This window comes from Hyperolius riggenbachi, chromosome 3 (genome assembly GCF_040937935.1).
Source record: "Hyperolius riggenbachi isolate aHypRig1 chromosome 3, aHypRig1.pri, whole genome shotgun sequence".
Lineage (NCBI taxonomy): Eukaryota > Metazoa > Chordata > Amphibia > Anura > Hyperoliidae > Hyperolius > Hyperolius riggenbachi.
Window position 1 is genome coordinate 194,163,338 of NC_090648.1, and position 13,178 is coordinate 194,176,515.

General features: G+C 38.0%; 1 protein-coding gene across 1 annotated transcript in view; it reads right to left on the minus strand.

The window, feature by feature from the left end:
- Nucleotides 1–2,161: 2,161 nt before the first annotated feature.
- The window catches only part of PRTG (protogenin), a 182,738-nt gene continuing 171,721 nt past the window's right edge, over nucleotides 2,162–13,178 (minus strand). Inside the window, exons 16-20 of the mRNA XM_068272524.1 lie at nucleotides 12,133–12,315; nucleotides 10,088–10,208; nucleotides 8,272–8,428; nucleotides 5,627–5,731; nucleotides 2,162–2,511 (exon numbers count right to left, since the gene is read on the minus strand). Of these exons, the coding sequence (XP_068128625.1) occupies nucleotides 2,206–2,511; nucleotides 5,627–5,731; nucleotides 8,272–8,428; nucleotides 10,088–10,208; nucleotides 12,133–12,315 (872 nt within the window). The 3' untranslated portion in view covers nucleotides 2,162–2,205. The remainder of the gene's footprint in view (nucleotides 2,512–5,626; nucleotides 5,732–8,271; nucleotides 8,429–10,087; nucleotides 10,209–12,132; nucleotides 12,316–13,178) is intronic.

Consider the following 13,178-nt stretch of genomic DNA (forward strand, 5'->3'; position numbering starts at 1 on the left):
GCAATGTAGTCTGCTAACATCTACATCTGTGCTCCGTATATATTCTGCAAATGGCATGGCAGTTACAATGTGATGTGGATACTATAAGAGCAGTGGGCTTACCATAGCTTTTGTTCTGAAGGAATCCAACATGTTACTTCTGTTACTAGACAGAAACATAAGTAGGTAGGTAAGTAATGCTCTCTGTTGATGTCTTGGGGTTTAAGGCCTCTCTTTTTATACTCCTGAGTAATGACCTGATTACCATATAAGCAAGGCAGTTCTGAAATAGTGGAAGGCACAGCTGTCTTAAGATAGAAACAGTAACTAAATGCCTAAGGAAAACAGAAACCATAGGTTGGTTGTAGAGGTAGTAGTTCATTCAGGTAGGGGGTCATGCCATCATCAGCCATGTTACAGAGTTCAGGCTATTTTTTCTTAAAGCAAACCTGGGCAATATAGAGAACATTCAGTTAGCGTATGATAAAAATTGCACAATCAGAGATTACTTCAACTGAAAACTGCATGTCACAGTGGTCAGTGAAACAAGATGCCCAACAACCAAGCGAAACTTAGTTATCAGTTGTTTCTGATTGGTCTGTAGCAGCATTCACTTCCGATTCGCAGACAATCCAATAAATGAACCTGATCTCTGTTTGGATGGGAAGTGAATATCGGCTTATGTGTATTTGGCTTAAAGCAGATATAAGAATCCACAACATTCCTAGACGTAGTTTGTCTGATCTTTGCTCAAAGCCATGCAATGGAAATTGTGAGTCATAGAAAATTATATTTAGATTTGTTTACGTTATCTTTTTTATGCCGTATTTACCTTAGAAAAATAAAGGAAACAGCTGTAGAAAAAACAGTTACAGTGATAGTTTCCAGTCACTTGTACAGACTATGGCACTGATGCACAAAACTTTTTCTATGATGTCACCATATTTATAAAATAACTGTTAGGCACCTAGCATGTAAAAAAGGCACTCAAAAGAAGTTATTCGTGACGAACTTAAAGAGGAACTACAGTGAAAATAATGTAATAAAAAAGTGCTTCATTTTTACAATAATTATGTATAAATGATTTAGTCAGTGTAAAATATTTTAAATCCCTGATTTATATTCTGACATTTATCACATGGTGACATTTTTACTGCTGGCAAGTGATGTAGCTGCTGCTTGCTGTTTTGGCAGTTGGAAACAGCTGTAAACAGCCATTTCCCACAATGCAACAGGGATCACAGACAGGAAACTGCCAAGAGTACGTACTCAGAATTTCTTTGTGGGAGGGGTTTTACCACAATATCAGCCATACAGTGCCCCCTGATGGTCTGTTTGTGAAATGGAATAGATTTCTCATGTAAAAGGGGGTATCAGCTACTGATTGGGATAAAGTTCAATTCTTGGTCGGAGTTTCTCTTTAAGCTCAAAATAACTTTTCTCATTTAATGTTAGTATTTTTTGCTTGCTAGGTGGTGAACTGATGTTATATAGATACTGTAAGTAAAGGTAACCCAGGAGATAGGTTCAATGCATCAGGCCCTATATGTGTGCAAAATGCTTTCCTATTAGCTATTAGGGGTTTAACCATTAGTGCTGCTATATTTCTTCATGTTGGGCACCAATTTCTGCTTTGTAACTTTTGATCATGTTTTTTTTTTAGGAAAATATGCTCAGGTCTATTTGCCTAGGTTTGCTTTAAATAATCAGAGCTTAACAAAGACTGTTTACCTGTTTTGCTCTTACAACTCCTTAAGTAAAACATTCATCTCACAACAAAATAAAAAATAAAAAAATAATAATAGGAAGTATTTCTCATGAAGGGTAGGGGGAGACATACAAACATCAATATAGGTAAAGCAGCGAAATGGAGTTCATCATGTGACCAGCTGAGGTAGACATAAATCAAAGGGACTGCTTGACCTCCCTTTAAAACAAAGATAAATGGAATAAAACAGAAAAGTTTATAATCTGTTCTGTTTCCAGCGAGCCAACCTTCACAGTCAATAGAACATCTCCATGGAACATCCTGCAGGAGAATTGTGAATTATGGGGATGAGGGAAACCAGATTCCACATTCATTTGTTTTGGCTCCGTTCATTGTCCTTCGAACAGACACTAATGTCGGACGCATCTGGTCTTAAAGGAATCGTTTCTTGAAAATGTTATGGGATGTGGTCAGGTACCAGAAAAGAATGTTCCTGAGCAGAAGACGCTGAGTCGGCTTCAGTGTTTGCTTAAGGCTTGCTCCTTCTCACCTTCTTGACTGCTAAATAAGTCAGATGTGGGAGGAGTGGTGCTGACAACAGAGTACAGATTAATCTCATCATTGGATTCGTGAGAGTAGCGCCCAGAATCATTGGTCTCGTGGCTTTCCTCGCTGTTTCCAGAATGCTCAGTGTCTGCTGCTATGCTTCTTCTCATCTGGAATGTGCCCGGGTGACCTGGGGAGGTGGGAGAAGTGCCTTCTCCCAGCAGGACAGTAGTACCAGGTTGATATAAACAGGTAGCCTTTACAATTCTTCTTTTGGACTGTGGAGAAAACAAATTGGATAACTAAGTTGTGTAAATTATACAGAGAATGGGCTGTGCGACCCACAGAATAATATGTAATAACACATCTCTGGAAAACTCTCTAGCATGATTGATGTTAATATTATGAAACGGAGTTGCTACCAACTACTTCACACCAGCAGCTAATTAATACTCCTTAAAGCTGGATTGTTACCGTAAAAATCAAATTTCAACAGCAGTATTAAGTGGTAAAGATGCTAATCCTGCATTCAAAACTTTCAAAACTTTTTCTGCTGTTATGGTTTGGAATTATCACATACCTTAGGAGCACTGGCCCTTTAATAGTCATTGCCAAACAGTTGCATGCTGGGGGTTCTTTTTATCTACAATATATTCCCCCTCTTCCCTTTATTTCCCTGCCTAGCTGCCTAGCTGAAACATGATCCTCTGCTCACGTGTGTTTACAAGCAAGGCGGAGGTGACTCAGCGATTGGAGGAGAAAAGAAAAAAAAGTTAAGGGAAGAAATGACATCAGTATTTAGCCTCAAACTGTGGGCAAAAGACATGGTTCCCACCAGGAACAGAATTCTCTTCATTTACTAGATAAAATTCACTGAAATCAAAACGTGGACAGTACAATACATGTGTTCTGTAAGTAGATCAAGTATTTATCTAATTATATATGTTTTTTTCCCTGGCATAGTATGGCTAATCATCCTACCCATGCACTTATCGATTTTCATGGTCAATTCTCCCTAAATAACTGATTGACATTTAATAGATTTTGACCAATAATCAATCGAAAGTATCCACTGGACAGGACTGCGGTACATTGACAGCCCATAGGGTTGCACTGCATTGAACGGTAGGAATCGATTCCTCTCTGATTGATTCAGCTCAGAGAGGAATCGATTGTTTTGCCACATCAGGTGGCAATCTATAAGTGTATGGCCAGCTTTAGCCCTCCAATGTAAATGCAGTAATGTACTTTTTTTTATTAAAGGACCCCTATCGCGAACATCATACAATTTAACATATATGTAAACACATACAAAGAAGAAGTATGCTTCTACCAGTATGGAGTAAGTATGGAGTAAGAAAAATAATTATGCCCCTCCAATCTATATTTTGTTCAAGCAAACTGCACATTTCCCCAACATTCCTCTTACTACAAAAAAAACCCGTTACAAATATGGGACTAAAATGGAGGGAAAAGAAAATATATATATATATATATATTATTATTTTTTTTCATTTACAGTACTGTATTCATAAGATCTTTCTTTAAAAATGACAGTCCATAAGTCGTGAAATGGAAAAAATGCTTTCATTGTAAAGTGAATGACTATTATAATGCCAACAGATTCATACATATAAAAATAGGTGTCCAATACGTAAGGCAAACACCGCTTTGTTTCTTATTTGAGTTCTGCAACAGCAATATATCTTTTGTAAAAAGTACAGATGTGGAATTTACAAAACTTTTTGCATTGCTATTTAAAGTAAACCTGAGACAAAAGTGTTGAAAACCAGGGTTGCTCTCACGAGTAATAACGAGTGATTACCCGTGATTAAAATGAGGCTTAATTGGCGCAGGTGTGGAGCGGGGATACAAGGGGTTATTTACACATATTACCGCCTTTAGCCCTGCGTTCCAAACAGCTTGCGCACGTCCTGTTCTTTCAAGCCAGAAGAAGGAAGTGTGCCAGAGTGAGGCTTGCAACGCGGCCAATAGGACACATGCGAGCTGTTTTGAACGCAGGGCAGATGATGGAATTATGGGTAAATAACTCCTTGTATCTCAGCTGCACACCTGCGCCAATTAAAGCGGAATATAACCCTGCATTTCAACTTTGCTCTAAAACATTATTTACAGCATATTATATGCAAAAAGCATTTTTTTTTTACTAGACCAGCATTGGAAGGGTTAAACACAGAGGTTTTAAGTTCCGTGCAGACATTTAGATGGTTACATTCTATTTAGTTAGTGTGTAACTGTTTATCAATAGATACATCTCTTTGGCTGTCCTCCAAGCTCCTTCTCAGTGAGAGAGATGAGTCATAATAAACACATATTTGTAAACAAAAAGTATCTAACTCAAGTTCGGATTCGGTTGCAGAAATCTCTAGGGACTTTAAAGCCCTGTGTAACCCTTCCAATGCTGGTCTAGTAAAAAAAAAAATGCTGGTTGCATATAATATACTGTAAATAATGTTTTAGAGCAAAGTTGAAATGCAGGGTTATATTCCGCTTTAAGCCTCATTTTTTTTAACAAGAGAAAATTACGCCTCATTTTAATCACGGGTAATCACTCGTGATTACTCGTGAGAGCAACCCTGTTGAAAAGTTTTATTTATACATACCTGGGACTTCCTCCAGCCCCCACCACACAGATCTCTGCTTCGCCGACGTCCTCTGCCTCCTGGATGCTCCGGTAGATGCCTCGTTATTGTTGGCCAGTCGGGCGTACTGCACATGCGTGGCCTTGCTGCACTCCTGTCGTCGTTAGCATTCGGCGCCTGCGCAATACTCCTGCACAGGCGCAAAACACTCCCAGCCGCAGGAGCGCGACTGAGGAGCGCATGCGGGCGGACTTTGCCTGCTCCCACTGGCCCTGACTGGCCGAAGAGAACGTGGCATCTACTGGAGCATCCAGGAGGTGGAGGACGGCAGCGAGGGAAAAATCTGCATGGAGGGGTTGGAGGAAGCCCCAGGTATGTATAAAACTTTTCAACCCTTTTATCTCAGGTTTACTTTAATGCACATTTGCTATTATATTCATACATACAAAAACAGGAGGCTGACCTAGCATTTTAAGATAACAGCGTGCATCATCAGGGAATGCCTTCATCAGGCAGGTCTTAAAATAGTCTGTAAGTCATTCATGAGAGACGCTCTGTCAGCAGCTGAAAAGGTGTTGTGAATTTTTAATATTATTTAGCATTTATATTTGAATCATTTGATAATGCAAAATGAGACAATTTAGGTGTGGTTAGCTCATAAGTGTTAATTTATGCACATAATTAGGCACAACATGAAAACAAAGCTTTTCTTATAAATGTGTTTCATGTTAGTAAATCATGAGACAAAGTGAAGTTAGCAAAATGGTAAAATGTGAGATAAAGCAGGTACCTGTTTTGAGTTGTCTGTTTTATTGTTCTTGAAAAAGGACCATTTCTTCTCTGTTTTTTCCTTCCCAACTGGCCCATAGCCATTAATGATGAGATCTGAGCCACCCTGAAGTAAAAACAAAATAAAATTTTAGCTCTCAATATTTAAAGAGCCAAATATAGGAGAAATCTCAAAGTGATAGTGTCAAAGGCATTTAAAATCGAAATGAAAGGTTTTTTCTTTAAAAAAAATTGTTTATAACTCACACGCAAAACTTGCATAAGAAAAAATATATTGCTGTAGTTACTGAGTGATGCAACATGACTTTAAGCTTCCAAGTTATTTATTATAAAAAAAATTCACAGTGGCGAGTTGCTGATATAATGAGTAACTTACTTATATGATATGACCATTCTCAACTTGAAACCAGTTTTCTGGTTAAAATTGTTAAAGGATCTCAAGAACATTCATTAACATGAATGCTGTAATTCCTGTAAACACAGGGCTCAAAAACACATTTCTGGTTACCAACTTGGCATTGTGATCAAGTGTATCATTTAGACCCACCGCATATCACAGAGTGCATGGTATGCAAGAACAGCCGTCACTGCAGCAAATACAATGGGGCAGATTTATCAAAACCTATGCAAGGAAAAGTGGACCAAAACAAATACAAAAATAAACTTGACATCCAGATCAAGATTCTGACTAAGCAGCTGCTCCACCTTTCCACCATTTTTGCCTTGGATCTGCCCATTGCCTGACATTTCCACTAATGTACTTCATCACTGCACTGCTTTATTAACCACTTCACTTCCAAGGTTTTTTCCCCTTAGGCACCAGAGCAATAGCGCTCCTTCCATTAATTCGCCTATAACTTTATTACTACTTATCACAACAAAACAATCTATATCTTGTTTTTTCGCCTTTTTTAGCCTTTCTTTGGGGGGTACTTTTTGCTAAGAATTACCGTATTTTAACAGGAAAAATAAGAAAAAATTGAAAAAATTCATTATTTCTCAGTTTTTGTCCATTATAGTTTTAAAATAATACATACTACCGTAATTAAAACCCACACATTGTATTTGCCCATTTGTCCCGGTTATTGTAACGTTTACATTTTTTCCCTAGTACAATGTATGGCGCCAATATTTTGTTTGGAAATAAAGGTGCATTTTTTCAGTGTTGCGCCCATCAATATTTACATGCCCATAGTTGAAAAATTAAGAGTAATATACTCTCTTGACATAGATATTAAAAAAAGTGGACGTAGATATTTGTGCTGGGGAGGTGAAGTGGTTAATAAATGCTGCTAGTACTGCACAGGATAGAACTCAGTGGTGGTACAAGGAGCACATGGCCACTTGTTCTGCAAAGTAGGGTAGGCCTAAGACATACAATTATTTTCTATCACAAATCTACTCAGAATAATGATCCCCAAAACAACTCATGGTCCTTTCAGTCAGATGTAAATTGCATGTATGTGTGTGATGGGACAATGAACTTCTGCACTGAGTTCCAGCAAGTCTGTGTAAAGACTCCTCCTTGGAATACTGGATTTATGCTGCCTAGGAATCCTGCACTGGCACACCTAGGTGCGCAGTTCTCTTCCATATACAAAACAACTTAAAGAGAACCTGTACTGAGTAAAAATATTTAAAATAAACATTGCATAGTTATCTTGCCATCAGTTCCTTTCAGAAGCTCACCATTTTCTTCTGATAATAATCCCTTCCAGTTCTGACAATATTTTGTCAGATCTGAAATATATCAGTTGCTGTCAGTAAAATATCAGTTGCTGTCAGTTACAGCTGAGAGGAAAACTGATGTACCAGGTAATGTCCATATTTCCCTATGGCTCAAGTGGGCGATGTTCCAGTTTAACTGTGTGCTGACCAGAAAGCGGTTATGGGTAATGGCCATTTTCAAAATGGAGGACGGAAAATTCCCTTGATCACAGTGAACAAACAGGATGCGGGACAGGAGAAAGACACTGAGAAGTAGACTACATGGAAGGTAAGTATGACTTGTGTATGCTTATTTTGACTTTTAATGTTCAGTTCAGGTTTTCTTTAAGCCCAAGCTACATGATATGATTCTTTATGCGATTCGATTACGATTCTATTTACGATCCGATTAAATCCAACATGTCCGATCGGGATTCGATTCGATTCAATTCGGCATTGCAAAACAATGGCAAATCGAACTGGATCGAATCCTGATCGGACATGTCGGATTTAATCGAATTGTAAATAGAATCGTAATCGAATCGCATAAAGAATCGTATCGTGTAGATTGGGCTTTAGAGACAGCAGCTGAGCTTGGAAATTTTGATGCCCAGCTATATTTTGGCTCTCGTTTACATTGTACTCTCCTCCTTCTCTCTTCTGCTTTCCTTTGTTCTTTCTTTATTCCCATGTTAGGTTGTAAGATATAGGAAGAAAATAGCAGACTGCTAATATATACAGAAACTATGAAGTTAACATTTTGTGTATATAGATAACATAATAGGTCTCACAGAATTGTATATAATGTAGTGGATTTGGCTGAGAAATACTACTGTAAATATCGCTTGGTTATGCTGTATTTTTTAGTGCATATTTTACAGTTTGTATAGACATGCATGCATTTGTGAATATCCATCTGCAAAACAACATCTGTCTTACTTTTGCATCAATGAAGTGATCCACTGCAACAGAAGTGATTAAGGGATCTTCATTGCCTTGACTTTTCCTCTGCTGGCTATCATGAGAAATAAATGCCGCTGATTGAGGTATTCTGTTATTTTCTTGTTGAGCGATTTTTGCAACTGATGCTCTCCTCCTGCACATAGAAAGAATATCATTATATTATTAGTTATATTAGATTTATATGTTTCACTCTATACAGTAAGGAAATTGCATATGCAATTTACAGCATATAATAGGTCTGCTAAAATAAGATGGCTATAGTAAATATCATTGCTCCGGTTCTACCATGTTCTTGAGGCCTATGCTACATGGGTGTTTCTTCACTAGACAGCAATCACATGAGCATTCCATAAGCCTGCATCAGCAACACAGCAATGAGCTGCTGCTGCTTCTTCATCTCCAGCAGCTGAATGTCACCAGCATTACAACTAGAAACAAAGCAACACATCACACTGCTGCTTGGCTAAAGCCAAATAACTAGGCTTTATCAGCATTTCACAATTAGTGGCCTCTTTTCTCTGATAAATACTCAATTACACATACCATAAAAAAGGATTTTTGTGCACCCACCACTTATTCTGTTCAGTTCAACATACAGCATTACCACTGGGGTACAGCTCTGGCATAGGAGGTTGGCCCCTTACAGGACTACACCTGTGCTATACCCCTCTTGACTCAGGCACTAAGCTCCAGTGTGTAGTAAGTAGTGTCTGCTTGTACAAAGCGGTAGCGTCAGTAACAACATAACATCTATCTCATTTTCACTTTGAAAGTACCCTATGTAGTTACTTGACTAGACTATGAGTATTGTTGAAAGTGCTAGAACACTTCACTTCAACCAGGCTATGAATTAGAATAACTACCAAAAAAGCACTGGAAATGAAATCAGAAGTTACCAAACAGAACTTCTACATCCTATTGTAGGAAAGAGCAATACAGATAGATACAACTCTACAGGTGGCTTCCTGCCAGATCTACTAAAGTGTGATGCCATTAATTAAACAACTGTTGCGACCAGGGCTGGTTTTAGGTAAAAGGGGGCTTTAGGCAAAAATGAATTTGGAGCCCCTTTCATTTTCATACAGTACTGTGGCCTCTACTGTCCTCAACTTCTGGGGACCCAAGGAACTTCGGGCCTAGGGCAATTGCTCAGTTTTATCCTATAGAAGAATGCAATACAATACATGCAGTGCATTACGCTGTACTCATCGTGTGGTAAGACTTTACTCATGTAATGCTGCAGCTATTGCATACACCCCATAGTTACTTATGTAAAGCTTCTTACTTGCTCATATATAGCCTCAGCTCCAACATAAGCTGTAAAATTCTGCAAGAGGAACAGAAGCTTGTGTTGCTATACACAGCAGAGGAACCAGCACAAGCTCTACAAATGTAATTATATGACCATGAATGGTTACCAATCTCTTAAAGGCCTCACCACAAACCTGGATGTGACACCACATTGTCCTAAAGGCCACCTCTGATCTTTCCTGGGTACAATACAATAACTGTAGGGATTGCTATCCAGGTAAGCTATCAAAGGTTGTCACAAACATCACTTTTTGCAAAACGGACCACATACCACCTTAACAGTGTTCTACCACAGCCATTTAACACTAGCAGTATTAAAATAGATTTTTCATAATTTGATACATGTGAATGATGAACCATAGTATACATGCAGGCTTTGATTTAGCTAGCACAACGTAAGAAACATCAGAGCATCATGTTCAAAACACATTATCCAACATGCACAGTTCAATAAAACGTTACATCCATCTGTGATACCTACCTGGCTCTGCTGCGATAAATCAAAATAAGCACACAAATTAAGATACAAGTTAGCGCAATACACACTCCAACGACAATGCCAGTCATTGACTTCTGATCCAGATGGTAAAAGCTGGAATAATCTGCAATAAAGAAACTATTTTTGAAAATGTGGCAATGGCAATGCTAAATAATTGATCCTTCTTTTAGGGAGAAAAAAAAAAGCAAACAATAAGTAAGTAAATAGTTTAATCGATGTAACCAACATCCTGATATGGAATGAGTTCATGTCATCTCTGGGCATAGGCATTGAATGTCAGTCCTGTAACTTAGCCATATACATAACATCAGATACCACCTAGTTGTACATTTCCTAGTGAGAAGATACTGCACAGACATGTCTGATTACTATTTTTTACCTAAAAGGCATTTACCAGAAGGTGTCTGATCATACTTCTTTCTTATCCTGACATACAATGATATAGGATCAATCATGATATAGGATCAATCATGATGAGTGAATGTGGTCATGGAGGATCTTCAGAGTAAATAAATCATCCCCTTGACTTATATGCCTTGGTGTAGAAAAAAAGATCTATTTTAGACTCACAGTGGTAATGGCGTTGCAGTTTCTAGAGAAAGTTCATGGTTGACAGGTGCACAAGATTTAATAATGGTCATTTTAAGAGCTAGTTCAAAGTGCTTAGCTATTGCAGAATAATTCTGCATGTCAGCTCACTGCCTATACAATTCTATGGGGCTGTTCACAATACTGCATTGTAACGTATTGTGTTATCCTAATTCGCTGCATGCAGGCTTTGCATAAAAAGTCTATGTCCAGTCTCCATTGCAGTTAAACTAGTTATAATGTGTACATTATGCAAATGACCACAGTGAACCCAGCATAAACGGTAATAGTGGGTGAAATTTAAGTGCAGTAATTTAACACAGATGGAACATATAGAACAGTTTTATTAAAATAAAGTAGCAAGTTTTGCATGTTGGAGAAGTGATAGAGGTAAGAATTAAAGCTGTCAAGGGGTACTTGAAGTACTTTCGGCTATGGAGACCCTGAAGTTTACGTTGTATAGAAGACCCTCAGAAGGTTCTAAAGTTTACTCTGTATGGATCCCAAAAAATCCTAATGGCTTCTGATGGTGGCTCTGATAACAAGACCATTCATCTGAGCAACTTCTAAAATCTATTGGACCTGTTATTTATTGCAATAAAAATATTTAGATTTTTCATCTTCCAACGGGAGTGGTAGAAATGATAGATTAGCTGCACAATAGTGAGTCATAGTAGAAAATGCATATTTATTCTCTACTACATTGATGCCTGTTTGGTAGTCGCATTATTAATAGGATGCAACCGTCATGCTGATTGTCTAGAAAACCCATACTTGTTTTAGTAGTTACGACAACTTCTGTTATACTAGAAACAGTGTAGAGATGAGTGGAAACAGTTTTCTGCTTCAAGTCTGTAGTAAGACTGGCGGTCTGAGAAGTGTTATAGTTTCTGATGACGACTGGAGAGCAGAGAGCAGAATGGTGTGATAAGAGTCTGTGAGGATCAGAGGAGTCTAGGAGAGCTTGCAGGAAGTGTGCACTGACCAGGGTCCCCTCATTACCTATTCCATGCAGCTCTCTTCATATGACAGAAGTATTTGTTTTATAGTTAGTAAGGACAAGGATATTCCACGAAATTAAAATGTACAGTAGAATAACAGTATAAAGCGATACAGAATTTGCTATTGCTGATTTGGAGCTTTTTCCTAAGAACTGCACCGGACTGCATTTTCCATGATTTATGATTTGGAAACACACTTTATGTAATGATGTATGGTAATAAACCACTGTCATGCGTGTGTTTACTTTACATTCATTACAGTCTCACTGTATCAACCTCATATAGTTATTCACACCTGTAAATATTTATGCATGTTACAGGGTCATTTGTTTCCGAAGTGCAAACTTCTGCAGGTTGCAGCCAAAAGCAGATCTGGAAAGAGGGTGTTTTACAAAAAATGACATTCTTTTATTTTGTTTACTGTACTTCTAAACTGACCTTGACCATTGTCAGAAATGAAATGCTTTGACTTCACACCATTGAGAAATGTCTCCTTGAGATGAACAACTAACTCCACTGGATCAGAGAAAGGTCCCTCTCCGACTTCATTGGAAGCTGCAATCTTGACTAAGTAGACATTTCCAGGTAGCAGGTTTTCCAGTAAAGCCATTGTTATTGCCCCTGTAATTCAAAACTCATGGTAAAGCACAACTGTGTCAACAAGACAAATATCCCGTACATCAAAAGCTTACTGATTTAAATGCAAAATTAGGACTGATTTACCATACTAAGGTTGTAGAATATTGTCAAACAGTGGAGATTGTAAAACACAAGTGATGCTGCCATCTTGGCATAGATTTATTAAAACAGTCTGCTTTAAGTGTGTAAATCGGGGAAAGGTGGGCCCAGGACAGCATGTATGAAGGATTACACAGAGTATTGTAATTCATTCTGTTCATTATGTTGTGTTGAGCCAAATGTGAGTTTTGATGTTCAGGTTTTGCATATTATTTGCTGATAGAAGCAGTAATCCTAATACCATCACAAATGGCAATAGTGGGGATGCAGCTCTTACCCTGGCTCTTAGACAGTTCTATTCAGTTATGAGTTTAATTGAGATTGAATTAACAGTGTTATATTTGGGAGTTAGACACTAATTAATTAGCTTCTTAGAAAGCAGAAGACATCTGACAAAAGTCAGTTATTAGCATGCCCTCAGGCCTTTTCCTGATTTGGAAATGTTATGTTTGCTTAATCATGAGAATGTAGAATTATATTATTTTACAGGGCAGAGACTTCAAACTGCCGTTCATAAAATGTCTGTACTTATGTAAATATTTGAAGAAGCTTATTAATTGTCAGCACTCATAACAGATTGTACGCACCTCAGAGGTGAATCTCCAGCATGAAGGGACAGGTAAAATAAAGTATACGTATTAAAGCTTTATTTGACAAAAAAAAAATATTACAGGGAGCTTGGTTTTGATATCTTGTGCCTTGGATTCACTAGAAAAAGGTCTACAGCTACAACTGCATAGCCACTA